Source organism: Biomphalaria glabrata, chromosome 7 (genome assembly GCF_947242115.1).
Source record: "Biomphalaria glabrata chromosome 7, xgBioGlab47.1, whole genome shotgun sequence".
In the NCBI taxonomy this organism is placed as follows: domain Eukaryota; kingdom Metazoa; phylum Mollusca; class Gastropoda; family Planorbidae; genus Biomphalaria; species Biomphalaria glabrata.
The window spans coordinates 5838190-5864580 of record NC_074717.1 but is presented as its reverse complement, the minus strand read 5'-3'; the positions used below and the strand labels follow the sequence as shown (position 1 = coordinate 5864580).

Genomic DNA, 26391 nt, shown 5'->3' with positions numbered 1-26391 from the left:
TGTCTTTGAGTCCGAAGATTAATGAGGAATACAGTATTTCCGGTGGCTGCGCAGCCCCAGCTGTGACCTGCATATTTTGCCACATCCAGGGCAAGCATAACCATTGTCCGCAGGTGGTCAATTCATATTTTCTTTTCGTCGTTTGCGTTTGTCCTCGGCAGCAGATTTTGCTTTTGGTCTCAAATGTGTATCCTGCGGCCTTCGTGAGTGACCTCCAGCTGTCTCGATCCGACGCCGCATGCAGCCAGGTGCTCTCTTCTATGTCAGCCAAGGAAAGTTGACGCCTAAGCTTTTCTTTGAAGCGTTTCCGTGGGGCGCCTCTGTTACGTCGACCACCTTTTAGCTCACCAAAAAAAAACAACTGCCTTTGGCATACGTTCGTCTCCCATACGGGATACGTGCCCTGCCCAGCGTAGATGTCGGACCATAAGAAGTCCCTGTATACTGTCCATACCGGCGTTCTCAAGGACATCGCTGTTTGTAGTGCGGTCCTGCCACCGTATGTCCATGATGGAGCGCAAGCATCTTTGGTCATACATAATGTAGTGAGAAACTAAAAGCACGAAACAGCGTTAAACACAAACGGTTGGCAAAAGTATTTCTAATCGCACAGATTGTATTAGTGTTAGCCTAGATTCTAGATCTATTACAAACTTAATCACTTGACTTGATCCACACTCATTGATACAGCTACATTTAATAGAAGTTGTTTGTTTTTTTAAGTATTTGTTTTTACGTTTCGTACGTCAGTGGTCGAGAGGCCAAGTACGCTTGAACTTAGCTTGGCTTGGCTACATATGAAAGGGTGCTCGAGGCTCGACACCCGACTCGAGCAGAGTTGTGTTTACTGAGCGCCTAAAGGCAGCACGGAAAAACCTTCTCCAAGATACCCCCTCCCCCCCCCCCTCTGGTCCACACATGAGACTGGACCATAAACGCTTTGCGTATGCTATAAGCATGAAAGTAGCGCTATATAAAAGCTATAATTTTATTTTATTTAATTTTAAAACAAAAGATTCGAAACCCTCATGTCCATACAGTAGGGCTTTAACCGAGACCACTCGTTATAGAACGCAGAACACTGACCTGCAATGTCACAACCTGTGGGCAGTTTGAATTTTTCCATGAGACACATATGAAATACACTTGTTAAATATTGTACATTGCTTCTTCTTCTTCTTCTTCCTCGTTCTCATTTTTATGTTGGGGCGTTCAGATGACTAGACCAATACATGAGATGAACTGCGCAGTGGTTTCCAAATCAGGGAGCTCTCCATATAGTTTTCTTTCTATTGGGGTGTTTTGGGGCCAATGTCTTATACGGCAATTGGTAAAGAGAGCAGTTTTGAAGGACATGGTCGGCATTCTCTGGTGACACTCCACATGGGCAGATTTCACTGATTCCAATTTTGAGCTTCCGGTACATTTGTTGTCTCATTCTGTTGTGTCCGGTCCTGAGTCGAAAGATTAGACTTTGATCTTGTCAGAATAGCTTACAATAGGCATCATCTTTCTTGTGATTCGGATGAGAGCTTGTCTATTTCTCATTTATTTTATTCACTATTAGTTTCTTTATTTCTTCTGGATAGGGTGCAATGTTTAATTGTGTGTTTGTTCTCCCAAGCTTGGCAAGTGTGTCAGCCTTCTCATTTCCTTCTAGTTCTATATGTGCTGGTATCCATTGAATAACAGTTTTGTACATTGCGAGTGTTTGAATTTTTGTTGTAAACTATGTTCTGGGCCGGACTGAATGTTTCACAGGGTCGGAGTTAGCTCGTCACTGCCTTCATCTTCATCATCATCAAACTCCATTGGAGTGAAGGCTTAAAATTAAAATCCTTTCTCGCGGAGGCACTGTACATTGATGCACATAGAACACCATAGAATAAGAGCATTTGTCGATCCTTACTAACCCTAGATACGATTATTGTGTGGCACTATTCATAAATAATTAACTTCTGACGTATTATGTTCGATATTGAAAGGCTTGTCTCTGGGCCGGACTGAATGTTTCACCGGGTCGGAGTTAGCTCGTCACTGCCTTCATCTTCATCATCATCAAACTCCATTGGAGTGAAGGCTTAAAATTAAAATCCTTTCTTGCGGAGGCACTGTACATTGATGCACATAGAACACCATAGAATAAGAGCATTTGTCGATCCTTACTAACCCTAGATACAATTATTGTGTGGCACTATTCATAAATAATTAACTTCTGACGTATTGTGTTCGATATTGAAAGGCTTGTCTCTTGAGTTCCCAGACAGGAAAAAAAAAAAATCTCCATGGCGTCTCGAGAGTACATTTCTCAAGTTTCCATTTGTCTAACATGGCGATGGCTTACTTTCTGTCCAAAAAGAAATTAAAAAAATTAAAATATAAAAAAACGACAGCAGTAAAAATGAGCTAATAATAGATTAATTAATTTCCAAAAATAGACAAACACAACTACTGCAAGTGAAGAAACTAAATTCTTTCTGTTCTGTGACGTTCCCGACGTTTATTTTTTTAAAGATGTTATTTAGATCTGTTTCGTAATTTATTTGTAATTCTGTTTCAAAATGAATACTTTTATCCGTGGAAACAGTGTCCGATCTAGAACGGGCATATGAACTAGTACGGTAGAAAACCACATTTTGTTTTTTTACAAGTCACCCCGTCTGTCTGTCTGGTACACATTTTTAAATATGCTGTTTCTTCCACCACCGAGTCACGGATCAAGTTCAAACTTTGCACAATTATTCATTGTCTCTTAAAAAAAAACACGAATCGATTAAAAAAAAGTTAATATTTTTTTTAATAAATAAAAAAAAAAAGTAAAGTTCCCCTTTCAGACCTTGAGGTCTATAGGGCAGATGATGTAAAGGTCATCTATTTCTGTGGCCAGCACAACGACCAACCCCTTTTTACTTTTCCCCAACTAATGTCAGGCACCCATTTTTTTTTTATAAATTAATGGTAATTAACTTTGTTTTATATAAAAAGGGAGAAATAGGTTCTTACAGTATTGAGAGATATGTCTGTACATGTGCAGTTCTTATCCGTTTAAACAAGTTTTGTGCTAAATACTTTTTTTTTTGTGGTCAATCTAACTGTTAACTTAGTCTACTTACTTGGTTGACTTAGAAGGCCAGACGTTTACCTCGTTTTGAAAACGAGGTTATGAAATAAATAGAAGATAACCCGGCACACAAGTGGACGAATGTTAATCCAGAATAAAGAGCGAGTATGGGGTTAGGTCACTCTGGCCCTTCCATTCGACCTGCAGTGTTACATTCGGTGTCTGCTGGACATGGTCATGGTTTTGCGCTTTGAAATATGTGTATTGTCACTCTATTACTATTATTATTATAATTATTTATGGTTATTATTCAAAGGCATTGTCTTCTTGTGTACAATTTTAATCAGTAATATAAACAACGCCATTAATTGGGTGTAGAGTCTAATTAATTTTTTTTTTCTTGCATGCTTTTTTTTTTTCTTTGAGCTTTTCCAATCCAGTCCTAAGGCTTCTCTTCTCCTTTATATCAAATCCTTTTCTTGACTAAGACTAAGACTGCTTTATTGATCCTTACGGAAATTTGTTGTGATTACAAGGACTCTTTTCTCATATAAAGACAACACAACCGAAACATACACATAAATACAACAGACAACAAGGCTTTCGTCTTGGGATTTAGTTCCTTGAAGTACGTCAGCGGAGGTGAACAGTGTTTCTTAGGGCCTCCCCCTCCTCCTCGTATAGAAAATAGCCTAACCCCCCGGGCGTTTCTATTCGATTAGGGCCTCCCCCTCCTCGTATAGAAAATAGCCTGACCCCCCGGGCGTTTCTATACGATTAGGGCCTCCCCCTCCTCCTCGTATAGAAAATAGCCTAACCCCCCGGGCGTTTCTATTCGATTAGGGCCTTCCCCTCCTCGTATAGAAAATAGCCTAACCCACCGGGCGTTCCTATTCGATTAGGGCCTCCCCCCCCCCTCCTCGTATAGAAAATAGCCTAACCTCCGGCGTTCCTATTCGATTAGGGCCTTCCCCTCCTCGTATAGAAAATAGCCTAACCCCCGGGCGTTTCTATGCGGTTAGGGCCTTCCCCTCCTCCTCGTATAGAAAATAGCCTAACCTACCCGGCCTTGAACCCGTTCTGTCTGTCATAACCTTGTTTGCGAGACTCAGCGGGGTGCGAGAGTTGATCCACCGCTTTCCCATCCTGTCAGTAGCAGCGGCATAAACCGTGACCTCCGTGACCCCTATGTCGAAGGCGCCGCATAAACTCCCCCCCCCTTTTCAGACCTATAAGGCAGATGATATTAAGGTCATCTGCTCGGTTAACGAGCAGGGTGTCACGTGGCCAGCGCAACGAAGTAGCGGCATCTTAAATCGTAGTTCCCTCTTAACCGTCCGAGGTTCGCATCTATTGGTCAGTGAACTACCCTAGGACTGCCTATCACACTGGAGCGATCACCATGCATTCCGTTGATCTGGTCCTCTCTCGATAGCTGCCTGGTCGTGCGATATACGCACTTGACTGGGGTCCGAAGTCACGACCTGTGACGTGGCAACGCACTGTTTGTTTAAATTGCCCACAGGTTGCGACGTCGTAGGTCAGCGTTCAGGCCTTCTATAACGGTTGGTCCTGGCTGGACTGGCGTTCGGTCGTCTCGAACATTTTCATGTCACGTGACCTAAGCAGACAAGAAATTGTTATTCAAAGAAGCTGCACGAAATAATAATAATAATTCAATTTTATTTATAAAGTGCTGTAAACAAACAAAATGTAGGCTCGAGGCGCTGTGATAACATTACAAACATAAACACGAGAGCTAAAATGACAAACTAATCTAAAAATGTTTTGAACGGATAGGTCTTCATGTTCTTCTTGAATGCGGTTGGGCATGATGTCTGAGATCAAAGGGAGACTAAACGTGTAATAAAAAGTGAAACAAAAAAATCAATTCCTTCTTTATGCAACTGAAAGTGGGTCTATAATTTCTCATTTTATTGAGATCTTGTAATTCTTCATCACTGTTGTATGGAGACTTCCCAGTGAACTTTGCACAATCAAGTTTTTCTATTAACAGTCGACCTAATGAGTTTGCGAGAGAATGTGGACTGGAAGTTCCTGGAACTTTTACATAGGGCGGTGCGCAAAATGTTCTTGTTCGTCTATGTCAGGGGTTCTCAACTTGTGGGTCGCGACCCCCTTAGGGGTCGATTGACGATTTGCCAGGGGTCGCCTAGTACCATCGAAAATATGGATTGTTTTTGTCTGTTCTTCTATTGCTGTGTGGATGGGGGTCGCCGCAGAGTGGGGATTTTAAAAAGGGGGTCGCCGAGCTTAAAAGGTTGAGAACCGCTGGTCTATGTATTCTGACTCGGAAAATAGAATGAGACAACATATGTTCCGGAAGCTTAAAGTCGGGACGAGCGAAACCTACCCATGCGGAGCATCACCAGGGAATGCTGACCATGTCCTTCAAAGCTGCATACTCTGTCAAGACGCCCGAACAAGACTCTTGCCCCGAAACCCTCCTATGGAAGAAAAACTAAACGGAGAACTACCTAACCTGGAAACATCTCAGATATAGGTTTACTGATCTGAACCCTCCGATATGTTTAATGAGAGCAAAGAAGAAAGAAGAAAAAAAAAGTCGATGTATTTAATTCAACTCCTTAATAAATAGAAAGAAACACTCGAGTCGAGTGCGGGAATTTCCACTGAAGCCAAAAGACTGCAAGCCAATTGAATTTAAAGATGATTATATTTTGAAAAATTATAACTGTCAAACCAGGGTTTTCACTGTGTGGCTAGTTATGTAGTTATTTTTTTCTTCCAAAGATGTTGATACACTGTATAATTTCTAGAAACTATTTCAAAATATTAGCATGGTCGGTACTGGGGAGATTGCAATGTAACAGAAGTAAAAGTAAAAAAAAGAACGTTTTAAAACGAGTTTTATGAATTTGATTGTTTTTTTTTTAGAAATAGCTATATCTATCCTACAGACGTGTTCGTCAGTGATTACAAAATAATTAGGATATTTACTCTTGTTTAATTAGCGAGATTCTAAATACGGATCCTTCTCAAATAACTCCACATCGGACACAACATTTCTCTTTATCTAGAGGGACGACATTTGTTTGCCCAGCAAAAACATGTCCCCTCACAAGACTTGTCAACTCTCAACGGACTTTGGAATGACCTTTTGATCGTTAGCTGGCGGTGCAGTTGTGAAATACTTTGTAATTAGCGCGTGCTTTAGTGTGTGTGTGTGTGTGTGTGTATTTCAAACTTAGTTTATCACTTTGCTTGGAGGTGCGGTGGCTGAGTGGTAAAGCACTTGGCTTCTGAGCCAGGGATTCCGGGACGCGGATTCGAATAGTGGTGAAGACTGGGATTTTTACTATTAGGGATCTTTAGGGCGCCTCTGAGTCTACGAAGCTCTAATATAAGTCGAGGAAAAGTAAATGCGGTTGGTCATTGTGCTGTCCACATTACACGCTTCACTAAGCATGGGCGACAGAAACATATGACTTCATATCATCTGCCCCATAGATCGCAAGGTCTGAAAGGGGAACTTTAATTTTTTTACTCTTTACTTAATTTGGATTGAAAGGATAATTGAACTGGAATTATGGGATATATTTGTTCAAACATTTGAGAGTAGTTTAGAATTAAGTTTATTTTACCTCTATCTTAAATCAGGTTTGTAGTCTTTTTTTTTTTTTTGAGCATTATAAAAAAGTTTTAGTGGCTATATAGGTCAGTGTCTCTCAAATGTATGCTGGGATACACTTGGCTTGCTCTCTAGTACAACAAATACTAGATTAGAAATCTTTTAATTCAGCAAGACATTTTTGAAACGCTGCTAGGAAAAATAAACAAAGACTTGATATTTGATTACAAATTCTTTTCTAACCTCTTTTAAGGTCCTTCATGGTACTGACCCCCAAATCTGTGTACCCGGGAATACCTTTAGGTGTGTCAGTGACGGCACATAAAGTGGTGACGGCTCCTGTCTCTGTGGCTCTCTCACTTGAAACTGTACAACATGAGAGGTCCATTGGCAACGCTGAGACTATTCTTTTACCAGGTAACTAGCTTGGAAATTGAACAGTTTGTATCAAAATTACACTTATTATTATTATTTATTTTATTGTTTTTATACAGCTTTACTTTTTATTCTTACAGAATGCTCATTGTACTCTTTTATAGATGAGTTGGGGGGGGGGGGGGGGAAGGGGGTATCTGGGAGAAGGTTTCCGTGCTGCCTTTAGGTGCTTAGCAAAAATGACTCTGCTTGAGTCAGGATTCAAACTTGAGCCCCCTTGTTAGACAGGTTGTTTTTTTTTTTTGCTGTTTGGCGTCCAAACAGTTTTTTTTTCAAACTTTGAGCTCGAAGAGCCTTCGGCTCAGCTCATAAGATGATCAAACGGTTCCAAATCTCTAGAAGGATGGCATGCAATGGAAGTGGTCAAGGTTTTAACCAGGACCATTTCAGGACAGTCCGAAGCACATACCACATGACCAGAGCACTGCTAGCCACATGAAATACTGCACTTCTCCCTAATCTTTGGACTTGAAGACAATCTTTATCTTAAACATTTGTGTTTGCAGACTAGAACAATAACATCAGATAGTAAATAGTTTTCATCTTTTTAATTTATTTCCAGGTGAAACAAAGTTACTCACTATCCAGGTAGGCCTACACAAACGTCTGTGTATGTAAATTAAAGTTAGTTTTCTGTCTCACTGTTTTAAGGGTTCTTTAGAAAACTGCCAAGCAATAGCGCAAAGCTAAAAAAAAAACAAATATGTATAATCTACTTCAAAGAAATAATATTATCACCTGGTATGAAGAACAAATGACACATTGTTATTTTTTTAGGCTGCTGACTGACAACTTCAAAATTTTAGTAATAAAAAAAAAAAGAAATAATGAACACCAATAAATAATAAATTCATTCTTCTCAGAGGGAATGATTTCTGTCAATTAAGTTCCCCTTTCAGACATTACAATCTATAGGGCAGATGATGCAAAGGTCATCTGTTTCTGTGGCCTTTGGTTGACAAGGGTGACACAAGGGTGTCAACCCCCTTTACTTGTAAAAATCAAATAATGTAATTTTTAAAACAAATTTGTCTGATTTTCATTTTCTTTGTTTCATTAACCCTTAAAGTGCTGAGCTGTTTTACAATGAGTGCATACAATATGGAAATACGATTCTGATGATTAGAGGCTAAACTACCACACGCGTCTTAAGTGTTAACAAACAAATGCTGTGGAACAAAATGAAGTTTAAAACAAACAAATAAATAGGAGCTCTAGAAAGAATGTTTATGATGTGTTCAAATTGAGGAGGTAAAAATGTGAACACAGCAAAACAAAACTTCTGAATGTTCTGATCAGTCATTTTATGATAAAATAGATTTCTATTGGCTTAACATTGTTTTTAATCTAGGTTCCACTGTTAAATTATACCTCCCCTTTCCTGCAACTCAAAGTGTCAGCGACAGGAGGTTTCAGAGATTCCCAAACCAAGATGATATCAATTAATCAGAACACTTCCCTCATACTGGTGCAGACAGACAAAGCAATCTACAAGCCTGGACAGAAAGGTTAATAAGTAAAGCATTGTTATGTTTTGTTTATATGTTGATATCATTAATTAAAAACATCATGCTGGTTCACATCAGAGAATCGACAGGTCTTCTTCATTTTTGCTAAATGGTATCACATATACGTAATGGAAATGTATTCGATGATATAGATTAATATTACAGTTAAACATTCTGCAACTTGCCCAGGTCAGCCTTAGATAATTAGAGGCCCTAGGCAAAGTGAGTTTGGTGGCCCCAAATGAAATAAAAAAATAAAAAATAAACAGCGAAAAAAACAAATGACATAATTTATTTAAAACCTAGTGTTCTCCAACAATAAAATTAGGCACAAGTTTCTCTATTTCTCCTGTACAAAAATGTTTTGCGTTCTTTGCGAGGCTGCTTAGATTGCTTATGCCTAATGTCGACACTAACCTTCCAGTTTCACAGTTGTGTCACCACAGGATCGTGTTCAAACACTTAAATGCTGCATTACAGCCACAACACTGGCCCAACACAGCATCAGACTGGGCACAGTTATGAAATATAGCCCTGAACAACGTTGGCTGAGGCTAGCTCATAGCTAGCACCCCTATAGAATATAAAAGAACATATATACTCTTACTTTAACTAGCTAAAGTAACACTATGGTATTGGATATTACAGAAGAATATTAATCAAGAAAAACTGATATTACAAAAGTATTAATCAAGCAAAACTGATATTACAAAAGTATTAATCAAGAAAAATTGATATTACAAAAGTATTAATCAAGAAAAACTGATATTACAAAAGTATTAACCAAGAAAAACTGATATTACAAAAGTATTAATCAAGAAAAACTGATATTACAAAAGTATTATTCAATAAAAACTGATATTACAAAAGTATTATTCAAGAAAAACTATTACAAAAGAATATTAATCAAGAAAAATTTATATTACACAAAACTGTTAAGCAAGAAAAACTGATATTATAAAAAAATATTAATCAAGAAAAACTGATATCACAAAAGAATTATTCAAGAAAAACTGATATTACAAAAGTATTAACCAAGAAAAACTGATATTACAAAAGTATTATTCAAGAAAAACTGATATTACAAAAGTATTAACCAAGAAAAACTGATATTACAAAAGTATTATTCAAGAAAAACTATTACAAAAGAATATTAATCAAGAAAAATTTATATTACACAAAACTGTTAAGCAAGAAAAACTGATATTATAAAAAAATATTAATCAAGAAAAACTGATATCACAAAAGAATATTAATCAAGAGAAACTGATAATACAAAAGAGTATTAATAAAAAAACATCTTAGATTTCAAAAGAATATTAATCAAGAAAACTCAAATCTTACCCTAACAGGAGGAACTTAACTCTGAAGCTCTGCATAAAGCAGCACAAAGACCATAAAGAGGACAATATGCCCAGAAAAAGTGAAATCCCACAAATCGAATACATTGAATATGTAAAATGTAAACTTTAGTGCGAAAGTAATTGGCAATATCGAATAGTTCAGATGCACACAACAAACCTGATTAAATTATATTCATTTAAAAAGAATGCTTATTTTGAATAATTTTAAAAAGACATTCATTGTAAATATTCTTTTTCATTGCAGTTCGCATTCGAGTCGTGAATGTTGACCGATATTTAAAACCAGTGTTTAATCCTCTGACTGTCATTATTGAGGTGAGTTTTCACTTCTGACTTACAACTGAAACACTGCTGTAATGGATTTGATTAGCCTTTGATGGTTTGTAATGAAACTTTAGTGGAGCAAACAAAACTTGTACTGAATGACCTAAAAAGTAATGGATAAAACACATTTCTCTGTTTACAAACCTGTTTTTTTTTAACTTGTGAACAGTAACTCTGTAATACTGTCACATAAATGATATTGTTTTGTTTGTGATACATTTAGTGATATTGTCAGGTTTTCTAATTTTAATGATTTTTATGCCACAGGGAATAATTGTGAAAAATATTTATTCAGAACACAATCTTGAGTTTTCTATAAGATTAAAATAGTTTGTGTTACATTTTTGCCAGTATCTAATATTATCACATTTAATCCAGATTAGAAGAGCAGAATATTGTTTTTCTGGAAACTAGAGCACATGTTTACATCAATTAACTGGATTCGAAATCATAAAAATGTTATTTTCTAGCTTCCAAGTAATGTATTAATTTCATAAAGTGTCATTCTCTAATGTATTTTTAGCCTGTCTCAATCTGGTTGAGTATTTACCATCAGTGTTGCTTTCTACGTAGATATTCATTTTGAAACATGCCCTCCTTTTATCGTCTGTGTCATGAAATTTAATTTTTTTGCCAGCAGACTGTTTTATGTCACATTATCCATTTGGTGACGTATGACAATTGTTCCTCTAGTATGACAAAGTCTGGTTGCACCTTTGCCCAGTCCAGTTAACTATTGACAAAAGCTTTGTAGTTAGTGTTGTGCCAATATTAATCATATCCACTGGTTCATAGACAGTTGAAATATTGACTTTACACATGCATTCAATGATTTGATCTAGAAAGCAGTCATATTGAATGTAATGATGTTTTGATAGAGAATCATTTTTTTTTTCTAATACTGAATTATCTTTGTTTTGATTTTGAATTATCTTTGATACAAAGCTTATATCAACTCGGTCTGTCTGGTAAAAAGGTTTCGACACTCAATCTCAGATCAAGTTGGAATTTTGTGCAATTATTTCTTTTACTTGGCAACACATGAATCAATAAAAAAAATTACCCAATTAGTTAATTAACTATTGGTAATTAATTATTTTGTTTGGTATCTTGAACAAGGGAAAGAAATTGTACCTGGTGGTATAAGCCGAATTAGTCCCCTTTATAGGTCGCCGCTCTAAATTGAAACAAATAATATATAACTATATAATCTTCTCTAGTCAAAAGTACCTGACTAGCAGAGTGGTTAGCACGTTGGCCACGAGTTTGACTTTCAGGTCATTCACCTTTTTTTTGTTATTGTAAATGCTTTTAAAAACTAATTACAGTAAAATCCACCTAGAAATCCCTTTTCTTTCTCTCTCTCTCTGTTTTTACAACTGGTCCAGATAAGTGATAGGATCATATCATATTGAGAAAGCTAAAAGCATAAAATAGCACTAAACAAAAACAATTGGTTAAAATATTCTTAATTGCACAGATTTATTGTTATTGGTTTATATCTATTACAAATTTAATTACATGACTGATCCAAACTAATTTCTACAATTATAGTTTGTATAATCTTTTTTTTTTTAAAGTATTGTTAAGTTTTTCTTGTTTTGATATTGAATTATCTCTCTTTTGATATTTTGCCCAGAATGCTAAAAATGACAAATTAGAAGAATACAAAGATGTTAACTCTAAAAATGGTAAGTCTGATAGAAATATTACTGATTCTTCTTCTTCTTCTTCTTCCTTGTTTTCATAATTATGTTCGAGCGTTAAGATGACTTAGACAAATATATGAGATGAACTGTGCATTGATTTCCAAATCAGGGAGCTCTCCATATAGTTTCCTTTCTATATGGGTGTTTTTGCGCCAGTGTCTTATTTAGACCTCTTGGTAAAGAATGCAGTTTTGAAGGACATGGTCAGCATTCTCTGGTGACAGTACTCATGGGCAGGTTTCACTGGTCTCAATTTTGAAGTTCTGGTAGATATGTTGTCTCATTCTGTTGTGTCCAGTCCTGAGTCGAAAGATTAGACGTTGATCTTGTCGGGATAGCTTATAGTAGACATTACTGATTCAAGTAGAATTGTGAAAATTCACAAATTTAAAATTAAACTAAAGTTTCTCTTGGTCCAATCTCATTTGTGGACCCGTTGGGGGGGGGGGGTGTATCTATAAGTTGGTTTCAAATGCTGCACTTATGTGATCAGTAAACACAACTCTGCCCGAGTCGGGTGTCGAACCTCGAGCCCCCTTCTAGGTAGCCAAGCCAAGCCAAGTTCAAGCGCACTTAGCCTCTCGACCACACTTCCCACAACTACTAGCAAAGTTTTTCCCAAACTGTGTTCTGCAAGACCTTAGCATTCCGCAAAGTCTGAACAAGTGTTCCACCAACTACTGAAATAATTTACTAGTAGGCTGCCATGTGAATAAATCTTCCTTAAAAATAGCAAACTGTTCAGCTAAATACTCAGAATGTGCAAAGTGTTTTACTGAAATAATTTACTATAAGGCTGCCATGTGAATAAATCTTCCTTAAAAATAGCAAACTGTTCAGCTAAATACTCAGAATGTGCAAAGTGTTTTGGGAAACACTGCACTAGCACAAAGGTAAGATGATAAGGTTATCTTCCCCTGTCAGTACTGGTTACTGGAATGCTATTGACAAATTAATTTGTGTCACAGGGATCAATTTCTGTAATGGCATTGTGCAAGACGTCGGGACAATAATGGCCTTTCAAAATAGCCATATTTACAAATTAATTCCATTTTGCTTCTCACTCTGATGGTTGCTAGATTGTTACTTCAAGTTTTGCTTAGCAGAAATAAATATTGTCAACCATTCAACTGATGTGCCACAGTGAATGAGAGATGGCAGTGGTGGTGGGAGTTTAACACTTAGAGGTTCTCAAATCCTGTTAATACATTTTAGCTTGTTTACCAGCTTATCATTACTAAGTCACATAGGTATACACAAGGGACCATGTCAATTGACTGTTAAGTAAACAGACAGTTTGTTTACTTGAAAGTGCTGTTGGTTTGGGTATCTAGTTTTGCAATTAAATCATTTATGCAATTTCTGTGCATTGTATTAGATTAAAGATGGTAGTGCGGGCATGCGCACTGGACTGTCCTTCGGTCATCTTGATGGTCCCAGGCTCATACCCTGCCCCCTGCCATTCCCTGAAGTTTGGACTAGGAAATAGATAATCTCCTACTCTAAAGGTGCATTCGAAACATGTAAAACATTTGACAAACATTTGAAAACTTTCTTCTTCTTCCAGGTGTTGTCGAGCGTATCTTTCAACTGTCAGACTACCCATCTCTGGGGACATGGAAGATACACGTCAACAGTGGTGGTATTAGACTGTACACCTCCACATTTATGGTAGAAGAGTTTGGTAAGATTTTTGTTCAAAGTACTCCTTGATATTTTCCCTACAGCTCATAATGAGGTTGGGAACCTGGAGTGATTATGTCATCCCCGAGATCAACCCGCCTTGACCCACCTTAACCATCACTAAAGAGATACAAGACACCGATAGCAAAGACAAACAGACGCAAAAACTCTTTTTGTTCCCCTGGCAATCAAATCATTAAATAGAAACTATCTGATATAAACTTTTCGCATGTAGATTATGAGTGAGTCTGGTGTGAAATATAATTTGGTTTTCTATAGTTATAATTTTTTGTTTGGTGTAATGCAAAAATTGGTAGACAAATTTCCTTATGGATAATAATAATTGCTATTATTATTAATTACAATAAATTCTTCCCAATACATTGGTTACTTTGTGTAACTCTTCCAGTTTTTGCAGATCTCCAAGAGAACTACAGATTCACAAATTTACCAATTCGCTAGTCTGTCCATGTCTCATTATAATAATGTTTATTTTTTTTTTTTTTTATAATAAATTCTTAAATCTGTTTCATTTTTGCATTTGCCCAATTCTGCACATGGAAACCATTTTACCTTTAAATAGAACTATGGCATGGTTAAATATTATTTTTTGTATATGAAAATGATGTAAATGAATGAAAGTATTTTAATATCCTTGTTATTATTGAAATTGTTTGTGCTTGGAAACATAAACATGTTCCACATCCAATTGGGTAAATCTCATGCATGTGTACCATGCGGTATAATGCATGTATTTTCAAATGCCCTACTCCCATTTCATCTGAGTACTTCCATTGTCTTCCCAGACAGAATTGGAAGTCATATATCCCCCAATGCCTCTAATGCATGGCACGCTTGTAAACGTGCGGAACATTTACTTGAAATCTTGAGTCAACTTGCTAAATACAACTGGGCCTTTTAAAACATGGCTACTGGGATGTTGTATCACATCCATACCTGCTGGCTGGGATGTTGTATCACATCCATACCTGCTGGCTGGGATGTTGTATCACATCCATACCTGCTGGCTGGGATGCTGTATCACATCCATACCTGCTGGCTGGGATGTTGTATCACATCCATACCTGCTGGTTGGTTTGTTGTATCACATCCATACCTGCTGGCTGGGATGTTGTATCACATCCATACCTGCTGGTTGGTTTGTTGTATCACATCCATACCTGCTGGCTGGGATGTTGTATCACATCCATACCTGCTGGCTGGGATGTTGTATCAAATCCATACCTGCTGGTTGGGATGTTGTATCACATCCATACCTGCTGGCTGGGATGTTGTATCAAATCCATACCTGCTGGCTGGGATGTTGTATCACATCCATACCTGCTGGCTGGAATGTTGTATCACATCCATACCTGCTGGCTGGAATGTTGTATCACATTCATTCCTGGTGGCTGGAATGTTGTATCACATCCATACCTGCTTGCTGGGATGTTGTATCACATCCATACCTGCTGGCTGGGATGTTGTATCACATCCATACCTGCTGGCTGGAATGTTGTATCACATCCATACCTGCTGGCTGGGATGTTGTATCACATCCATACCTGCTGGCTGGGATGTTGTATCACATCCATACCTGCTGGCTGGGATGCTGTATCACATTCATACCTGCTGGCTGGGATGCTGTATCACATTCATACCTGCTGGCTGGGATGTTGTATCACATCCATACCTGCTGGCTGGGATGTTGTATCACATCCATACCTGCTGGCTGGGATGTTGTATCACATCCATACCTGCTGGCTGGGATGTTGTATCACATCCATACCTGCTGGCTGGGATGTTGTATCACATCCATAACTGCTGGCTGGGATGCTGTATCACATCCATACCTGCTGGCTGGGATGTTGTATCACATCCATACCTGCTGGCTGGGATGCTGTATCACATCCATACCTGCTGGCTGGGATGTTGTATCACATCCATACCTGCTGGCTGGGATGCTGTATCACATCCATACCTGCTGGCTGGGATGCTGTATCACATTCATACCTGCTGGCTGGAATGTTGTATCACATCCATACCTGCTGGCTGGGATGTTGTATCACATTCATACCTGCTGGCTGGGATGTTGTATCACATTCATAATTGCTGGTTGGGATGTTGTATCACATTCATACCTGCTGGCTGGGATGTTGTATCACATTCATAATTGCTGGCTGGGATGTTGTATCACATTCATACCTGCTGGCTGGGATGTTGTATCACATCCATACCTGCTGGCTGGGATGTTGTATCACATCCATACCTGCTGGCTGGGATGTTGTATCACATCCATACCTGCTGGCTGGGATGCTGTATCACATTCATACCTGCTGGCTGGGATGCTGTATCACATTCATACCTGCTGGCTGGGATGCTGTATCACATTCATACCTGCTGGCTGGGATGCTGTATCACATTCATACCTGCTGGCTGGGATGCTGTATCACATCCATACCTGCTGGCTGGGATGCTGTATCACATTCATACCTGCTGGCTGGGATGCTGTATCACATCCATACCTGCTGGCTGGGATGCTGTATCACATCCATACCTGCTGGCTGGGATGTTGTATCACATCCATACCTGCTGGCTGGGATGCTGTATCACATCCATACCTGCTGGCTGGGATGTTGTATCACATCCATACCTGCTGGCTGGGATGCTGTATCACATCCATACCTGCTGGCTGGGATGTTGTATCACATCCATACCTGCTGGCTGGGATGCTGTATCACATCCATACCTGCTGGCTGGGATGTTGTATCACATCCATACCTGCTGGCTGGGATGTTGTATCACATTCATTCCTGGTGGCTGGAATGTTGTATCACATCCATACCTGCTGGCTGGGATGTTGTATCACATCCATACCTGCTGGCTGGAATGTTGTATCACATCCATACCTGCTGGCTGGAATGTTGTATCACATCCATACCTGCTGGCTGGGATGTTGTATCACATCCATACCTGCTGGCTGGAATGTTGTATCACATTCATACCTGCTGGCTGGGATGTTGTATCAAATCCATACCTGCTGGCTGGAATCTTGTTTCCCATTCATACATGCTGGCTGGGTGTTGTATCACATCCATACCAACTGGCTGGAATCTTGTTTCCCATTCATACCTACTGGCTGGGATGTTGTATCACGTCCATAACTGCTGGCTGTTTGTATCAAAGTACTGTCAAATGTCCATCTCTAACATACCTTATAACTAATTGTCTAACAGATTATTACAATAAACTAACAGTGTTGCATATATTTTCTTGACTACTCAGTTCTGCCCAAGTTCTCTGTGGATGTGAAAACTAGCCCTGGCTTCCTGGTTCTGTCAGATCAGACCAAAGTCCTGACAATCACAGTTACTGCCAAGTGAGTACTTTAAAATTAAACACCCAACATCTTGTGGACCTAGGACACCCCCACTTACATACTTTACAATATCTTTAGCTGTTTTGAAGTTCACCTCTGTTTATGTTGTAGATAGACAGAATAGCCTTTTGTTTAGTTTGATGTAGTTGCAGTTGAAATACAAAATGGCTATCACTAGTTTATTCACAGTATTCTGCACTTTATTTTCATTTCATTTTTTTTTAAATTTAATTCTGCAGTGCTAAAAAATTGCTGACAAATTGTTGAATTGAACTGTTAAAAAAAATATAAAATTTATCAAATTCTTCCCTATTCTGTAAACTGGAGACACCAAAAAAAAAACTTGCTATTTAAAAATTTGCCTCCATTTTATGAAAGTCTCCAATTGATAAACATACTTCGATGTTCCAGTAGTAATTAGTTATGCTTTAGCAGTGATGAAGCACATAGCAGTAATTTAGTACTTATCCATAAAATAGTCCTTACCCTTAATTTAGTACTCAGCAGTACTTTAATGCATAGACATAACAACATATTCACGACCCATAATTTTGTGCTTCAGAATCACTATTTAGCATTGACCATAATCAGTTGATAACATTAATTAATAATAATGAATTACATTAATTTTTGTACTTGTGAATAAATGATTTTTCAGCAGAAACTTAGTGGTTGGTGATAATATAATGTAACTTTGCAATTAAGTACAAACAGGTTATTTAGTACATACTTGACACAGGCTTTTTATCTGTAATTTACTGTTTGCAGTCAAATGTTCCTTGATGGTCACTATAAATTACCTTGTCCATATGAAGGCCAGCCTATAATTTTTTGCTCTCTTTCATAGTTACACTTATGGCAAAGGTGTCCAAGGTCAGTGTGAACTTACAGTACATTACACAGCATCTAGTCAAGAAATATACCACAAAGAAGTAAGATTCTGATGTTCCTTTCTTCATTTCTCTTAATATTTTCATCACAAAAACCATCATTTCACATTTATATCACTTTTTACAAAGCTTATGTCAACTCACTCTATCTGTGTGTTTGGTAAAAAGTTTGAACATGTTGTTTCTCCCTTTTACCAATTATTCATTGAACATGACAAGACATGAATCAATGAAAAACAATCAACAATTATTTAATTAATTGTTGGTGATTAATTATTTTGTTTGATTTCAAAATAAGGGGAATAAATGCTACTTAATGAGAGATGTGGATATGGATTTAGTCCCCTTATTATGTTTTGCCACGTTTTTTCTCCCACTTCCCATTCTCTGATCAAGTTGAAATTTTGCATAATTATTCGTAGTCGATTACAATACACAAATAAATCATTTAGTACTGAATAATTATTTTTTTTTTATATAGCAGAAAGGGAGCTAAACCCTGCAATTTTCAGATAATTGGCAGTAATTAGCAGTTCTTCCCCACCCTTCCCCAGATAAGCTTTTTTTTTTTTAAATATTCTTTTTTCTATTGCTTCAAACAAGTTTGATATTTTCGATTTTTTTTTCTTTATCAAACAAATGGAATTTATTTTTATATTGACACAGCCAAGTCACCTTAATGTGGCACACATGATATATATATATAAGAATCAGATCTGAACAAATCAATTATGCAAAATATCATGCTTCTTATGCAGCAGATACAATCTTTTACAAGTTTATTATAGGCCTATAAATAAAACAGTTTAATTATCTAGTTTGTATGATAATTTCTACAAATATTTTATCAGTTAATTGAAATTCAAATAATTTCTGTGCACTGTAATAATAATAGGAAGAGTAACACTATTTCTGTATTGTCTTGTAACGTCCTAGCTCAATTCAGACGGTGTGGCTGTCTTTGATCACTTGGATTGGAAGAAGCTCTCACGCAGTGTGGACAATATCACTGTGCAGGCTGCAGTGACAGATGAAACAGGACGTAAGGAGCAGGGGGAGACAACATTGGCTGTCTATGCTGATCCCAAGAGAGTTCGAATTTTAGACACCTCTACTACAATACTCAGACATGGATTACCTGCCCATATTTATGTAAGGTTCAGTTCTCCCATGTTCAGCTACATTGTTAAACAGATACATTTTTACAGTACCTCTATTCAAGTCACTTATAATTTTTCATAGTAAAAATTTAATAAATGCAAATTTGGCAAGACACAAATCTATCCAGGTCTAGAGCCACATGGCCTAGTCCAGGGGTCGGCAACCATTTTGAGTCGGAAGAGCCAAAAAATTACAATTTCAATGTTTTTAAAGAGATTTTTTTCTTCCAAACAATAAATAGTACTTGCTTAAATAAAATAAAGTTTTTTGATTTAAAAAAATCTATTTATTCATAACAAGAAATATCAATGTATCGTTATAAAAATAGTGTTTTACACAACAAATCAGATATATATATATGGTATTATTATCTATGGTATCCTTCTCATGGAAATAAGATGAATGCCCGGGCATTAAAAGTGGTTGGAACGATGTCCCCCACACATCATTTCACCCTCTCCACGTAGCCGATGTATCCAAAGGAACGGCAGTGCCGATGCAGTTTGGGGTCAGTGGCGTCGCAGGTTCTGCCAGGATGTAGCACTGGCTGCTGGAAACTATCTTAAGGTCGCCAGCTTTTGATTTTTTCTCAGGGTTGACTCCTGAAGCCTTTCCCGTGATTGGGTATAGCTGCAATGCAGCAGAGCTATTATTAGATAATTACTTATTATTTAAGTATAAAATTTAAACTATTAAACATTTACATACAACACTAACCTGTAACAATAACAAACTATTGAGCAAACAAATTCAGTGGTAACTTTGGCTTTGCATGGTTTTAGAAAGTTTGGATAAATTTGGCTCATAGCTTGTTTTTAGTTTCAAACACGACTCTAAATTTTCATTTGTTAGTTTGCAAGAGAATGCTTGCTCGCACGAATATGCCGATCCGACGATAGTCAGCCTTCCAAATGTCAACTTTTTCACCTGACTGTATCAATCTGGATGACTATTCCATGCATCGAATATAAGTGCCTCATCTCTGAGCATTTCTTTTAAAGCTGTCCACTTTTGTTGTGTTACATACACTTCTGGACCTTCAACTCTTCCAACCTGTTTTTCAACTCTGTAACTTTTCCACTACACAAAGCTTTACTTTTAAATAGATAAATTGCATGTCTAGAAATCCAGTATCAATTCCAAATGGGTCGATGTAGATTCCGGTACTATTAGTGTTGAGAAGATTTTTTTTATAAATGCTACAATCGTTTTTTTTTTTTTTTTTTTTAATTGCTCAAATCTGTTAATAAATTCATCTTTAATTTTTTTTATAACTGTGCTGAAGTAACTCTTGTCAACAGTTGCACTTGTTTTATCGCAATATTGCTTTACAAATTGAAAATGAAGTAATTAATCGCTCTGAATAAATTCTGCAAAAATTTTTTTTTTTTCTTTAAAAGAAACAAATTCTTCTATCAAAACATAGACTGGTATCCCTTTTCTTTGCAGTTTTAGATTCAGCTAATTGAATTTCACTGTTATGTCCACCATAAAGTAAAATGCTTACAACCATTTGTCGTTCTCTAATGCGGGAGGATTAATGCCTTTTTCATTTAGGAATGTATTTAATTCATTCAAGCACAAAACAAAATGTTTCAACACCTTACCATGGAAAGCCAGTGCACTTTATTGTAAAGAAGGAGGTCAGAATAAATAAGTCTCCTTTTTCATTAAGAATTCTTTAAACTGATAATAGTAGAGTGCTTTTGATAAGGTGCTGTTAAAAAACTTGATTACCAAATTCATGACCTCAACTATTTCGTCCGGAAATGTTTGAAACAAAGCGCTAACGTAAGAATTTGGGGGTTTATTTTGCTCCAAAGGATCGTAGTTGCCGCTTTATTTTTTCTGTCATACTTCTGGCTCCATCAGTTGAAAAGATTTTATTTATATTTATTATATTGTCTTCAAGGTATTCTTGCACGCCAATAGCTGTATCTTCTCCTCTACTTTGTCACGAGAGCGGTAGCAATCATTCTTCGTTTGGACCTTGGGAAGACATACATGTGACAAAAAGGTCAACTTGTGCCATGTCTTTTATGTCGTAAGACTCATCTATATCAAGTGATAAGGCAGAAGAAAGTTGAATATCTTCCACCTGCTATTATGTTACATTTCAAGACCAGGGGAGGAGTGCACTGAAAAGGGAGTACAAGTGGCTGAAAGATAGAATTGGTGCCTAATATTTGTTAATCAAATCAGAACGATTTTTTAATGTTTTTATTTCGATAGAATAAATAATATTTGCGCATGGAACTGAAGAGCCGCAGCTTAACATCCAAAGAGCCGCATGTGGCTCGCGATCCACAGGTTGCTGACCTCTGGCCTAGTCAGCCATATTACCATAATTATGCAAAATATTTTTACATTAATCTCATATAGATTACATCTACATTCTAGATCTAGAAGTAGATCTAGACTAGATATTAAGAGCTCTAGTGTTAGACCTAGATGTCCATTAAATAAACATACCAATAATTAATTTCATAACTATGTCTTCCCCGCTGACCGATTTCAGAAATTGCAGATGTTTAAATTCAGGGCAATCAAACAGCTGACAGTGTCTCACGTTTGATACCCAAATTGAATTACACATTTTAAAAATTATTGTTTAAAAATTATTTATTATATTTGAAGTACAATGATGGAGGTTGTTTTTTTTTAAATATATTTGTAAAATGTTTTTCTTGTTATATTTATGTAAGGCTAAGTTTATTATTTCTCATGTTCAACTAGATTGTTTAACAGATAGTGTTGCCAAAACGGATGCCAAGGACTCAAAAGTTATTTTTCTTAGATAATTTGAGGCCTCATTGGATAATGGTGTACAAAAGAACTTTTAAAGAACTTTTAAATGAGAAGCCAAAAGCTTTCCATGGTGGGAAAGTTGAAAATGTACCATATTAATTTTCATTTTGTGAAAGCTAAATTAATCAGTGTCGGAAGCGGATTAGAAAAGTTATTATAGTTCTCTCTTTATATGTTTGAACACACCAGCAGCTTATGAGATTATTATTGTTTTAGGAATGTTAAAAATTCTGACAAAATTCTACAGATCGAGGTTTCGGATCACAGTGGTAACCCAGTCTCCCCTGTGACCCTGATGATGGATGTTACCCATCCTGAGTTGAAGGGCTTTACAGAAGTGCTGAACGTTCCTGCGGGAGAGACCATAGTAAAGTACACCTTCATTGCGATCAAATCTCAAGAACAAAGTTATTACTACAACAGGGGAGATGGCACTTTGAAGGTAATTATTCAGATAATAATTATATATATATATATATAATTGACATTGTAAGAAAAAGCATTCAAGTCCTTCTCGACATTGATGTTAAACATGAAGGTAATATTCAAAGGTTTTGGAAGTTTTTGAATCTCTGTTGTTGTACAGCAATGCACAGTATTATTTTTAGACTCCAAAAAAAAAAAAGAGAATATTATTATGATTGTCTCTTTATTTTGTAACTAACTTTAATACTTGAAGAGATGGAAAGAAATAAACACAGATGATTCTAAAACTTAAATAGATGGAAAGAAATAAACACAGATGATTCTAAAACTTAAATAGATAGAAAGAAATAAACACAGATGATTCTAAAACTTAAATAGATGGAAAGAAATAAACACAGATGATTCTAAAACTTAAATAGATAGAAAGAAATAAACACAGATGATTCTAAAACTTGAACAGATGGAAAGAAATAAACACAGATGATTCTAAAACTTAAATAGATGGAAAGAAATAAACACAGATGATTCTAAAACTTAAACAGATAGAATGAAATAAACACAGATAATTCTAAAACTTAAATATATGGAAAGAAATAAACACAGATGATTCCAAAACTTAAATAGATAGAAAGAAATAAACACAGATGATTCTAAAACTTAAATAGATGGAAAGAAATAAACACAGATGATTCTAAAACTTAAACAGATGGAAAGAAATAAACACAGATGATTCTAAAACTTAAATAGATAGAAAGAAATAAACACAGATGATTCTAAAACTTAAATAGATGGAAAGAAATAAACACAGATGATTCTAAAACTTAAATAGATAGAAAGAAATAAACACAGATAATTCTAAAACTTAAATAGATGGAAAGAAATAAACACAGATGATTCTAAAACTTAAATAGATAGAAAGAAATAAACACAGATAATTCTAAAACTTAAATAGATGGAAAGAAATAAACACAGATGATTCTAAAACTTAAATAGATGGAAAGAAATAAACACAGATGATTCTAAAACTTAAATAGATAGAAAGAAATAAACACAGATGATTCTAAAACTTAAATAGATGGAAAGAAATAAACACAGATGATTCTAAAACTTAAATAGATAGAAAGAAATAAACACAGATAATTCTAAACTTAAATAGATGGAAAGAAATAAACGCAGATGATTCTAAAACTTAAATAGATAGAAAGAAATAAACACAGATAATTCTAAAACTTAAATAGATGGAAAGAAATAAACACAGATGATTCTAAAACTTAAATAGATAGAAAGAAATAAACACAGATAATTCTAAAACTTAAATAGATGGAAAGAAATAAACACAGATGATTCTAAAACTTAAATAGATGGAAAGAAATAAACACAGATAATTCTAAAACTTAAATAGATGGAAAGAAATAAACACAGATAATTCTAAAACTTAAATAGATGGAAAGAAATAAACACAGATAATTCTAAAACTTAAATAGATGGAAAGAAATAAACACAGATAATTCTAAAACTTAAATAGATGGAAAGAAATAAACACAGATGATTCTAAAACTTAAATAGATGGAAAGAAATAAACACAGATAATTCTAAAACTTAAATAGATGGAAAGAAATAAACACAGATGATTCTAAAACTTAAATAGATGGAAAGAAATAAACACAGATGATTCTAAAACTTAAACAGATAGAATGAAATAAACACAGATAATTCTAAAACTTAAATATATGGAAAGAAATAAACACAGATGATTCCAAAACTTGAATAGATGGAAAGAAATAAACACAGATGATTCTAAAACTTGAACAGATGGAAAGAAATAAACACAGATGATTCTAAAACTTAAACAGATGGAAAGAAATAAACACAGATGATTCTAAAACTTAAACAGATGGAAAGAAATAAACACAGATGATTCTAAAACTTAAATAGATGGAAAGAAATAAACACAGATGATTCTAAAACTTAAATAGATGGAAAGAAATAAACACAGATGATTCTAAAACTTAAACAGATGGAAAGAAATAAACACAGATGATTCTAAAACTTAAATAGATGGAAAGAAATAAACACAGATGATTCTAAAACTTGAACAGATGGAATGAAATAAACACAGATGATTCTAAAACTTAAATAGATGGAAAGAAATAAACACAGATGAAAACAAGGTAAGGAGAACATTAATTTTCCCTGTAACACCTTGAGAAGAGATGAAGTAAAGATCATATGCCTGTTGGTACAGACTTGTCTTGTTGCGAGCTCTTTGACCAATAGCCTTCACTTTTACCACAACTATTGTTGTGGTACTCATTAGAGTTGGCCGGACTAAGGGAGTCCTAAAAACCCAGGAGGTCAAAATCTCAGTGTTCAGGATTTGAACTAGAGAGACCTGATTTTGTAAGCCATGTACTTTACCACCTGGCCATCGTGACCTAGGTAAGGGAGAGTAAACTAAATATTCTATTTGGGATAGTTTTTCATCCCTTAAACATGTGAGTTCACCTTAAAAAAAGGCATAGGTACATTAATTTTTTTTTTTTAAATCTGATTGCTGTGGCAGTGACCTTAAAATAAAATATGGTTTTTATAAAATATTTTTTTTGTACAATTTTTATTTTACATAAGTAAATTAAAAAAGTAAAGTTCCCCTTTCAGAACTTGTGGTCTATAGGGCAGATGATGTAAAGGTCATCTTATTCTGTAACCTACGGTTAACGAGGGTGTCATGTGGCCAGCACAACGACCCACCGCCTTTACTTTTCCCCAACTAATGTAACGTACCCATTAGAGCTGGGTGGACTCAGAGGCGCCCAAAGATCCCAAAGTTAAAAATCCCAGTCTTCACCAGGATTCAAACCCGGGACCGCCGGTTCAGAAGCCAAGCGCTTTACGCTCAGCCGCCGCGCCTCCTATTTCACATAAAGGTCATTAGAACATATCTGGCTATCCGATAAGATAATGAAGGGTATTTATTGTACATGACTGCTAACAAAAACATCAAAAACTTAATTAACTTAATTACTCTCTCTTGTACTTGTTCTAAACTGCAAGTTTATAATAAACGTAAGTACCTGTCAGACAACACAAGTGGGGAATGCAATCCCTCTGCCTGTTTTGATCCATGCAAATCTCTTATCTAGATCAGGTTGAGTAGATAGTTGGTCAAGTTGTATTCGCATAATTGCCCTTTTGTTTTGCCGTTAAGCTTATTAACGTTGACCTCTTGACTGAACGACAAATGATGAAGTTTTTTTGTTTTTCAGGCCTGGCTGCAGACGAATGATAACGTTTTTGATAGTAAGACATTTACTGTGTATAGAACTAAGAGTCCATTGGCTCTTTCTATCTTACCATTGGAATCTCAGGTACTTCAGCCTTCTTCACACACCTCTTACACTCAACACACAGTTTGAGAATTTTAATTTAACTCAAACTTCACACTGTAGGAAGACTTTCTTTGTCTCCTTTATGTAATACTTGCCGGAGATTACCCATGGCCTGCGGGCATTAATTTTGGTATTACTGATCTACTAGATTGGATTTAGATCTGTGTTAAACACACAGAGAATGTTACCTTTACATTTTTTTTATTTTGTCATGAAAATAAAAGTAGAGGGTGAAAATTGGGCTTACCCGTTAAGCTGATATATTCCTATCAAATTTAAAATACTGATAAAAAATTTATTTCTTGAATAGAGATACAATTTTGTGTAGATTTTATACATTGCGGGCCCTCCGGTTATGGGAGGGAAATTAAACATACCCTACAGTCTAAGGTAATGGTCTAAAGAACATTTATGTCAAGATTGGTCAAGCAGTTTTGATTTTTTTATTCATGACAGCCATCCATACATAGAAAAAGTAAAAAGTAAAGTTCCCCTTTCAGACCAAGCGGTCTATATGGCAGATGATGTTAAAGTCATCTGTTTTTTTGGCCAACGGTTAATGAGCAGGGCGTCATGTGGCCAGTACAATGACCAACTGTCTATACTTTCCCAACTAAAGTCAGGTACCTGTCAGAGTTGGG

The 26391-nt window shown here is 36.2% G+C and overlaps 1 protein-coding gene across 11 annotated transcripts in view; it reads left to right on the top strand.

Moving 5' to 3' along the window:
* LOC106062566 (CD109 antigen-like) overlaps positions 1 to 26391 on the top strand; it is a 104325-nt gene that overhangs the window by 23624 nt on the left and 54310 nt on the right. For all 11 annotated transcript variants that reach the window (XM_056034859.1, XM_056034868.1, XM_056034867.1 and 8 more), the window contains exons 3-13: positions 6928 to 7091; positions 7672 to 7697; positions 8461 to 8617; positions 10226 to 10296; positions 11945 to 11996; positions 13582 to 13698; positions 16983 to 17076; positions 17924 to 18008; positions 18903 to 19118; positions 22183 to 22377; positions 25628 to 25729. In XM_056034859.1, the coding sequence (XP_055890834.1) occupies positions 6928 to 7091; positions 7672 to 7697; positions 8461 to 8617; positions 10226 to 10296; positions 11945 to 11996; positions 13582 to 13698; positions 16983 to 17076; positions 17924 to 18008; positions 18903 to 19118; positions 22183 to 22377; positions 25628 to 25729 (1279 nt within the window). The remainder of the gene's footprint in view (positions 1 to 6927; positions 7092 to 7671; positions 7698 to 8460; positions 8618 to 10225; positions 10297 to 11944; positions 11997 to 13581; positions 13699 to 16982; positions 17077 to 17923; positions 18009 to 18902; positions 19119 to 22182; positions 22378 to 25627; positions 25730 to 26391) is intronic.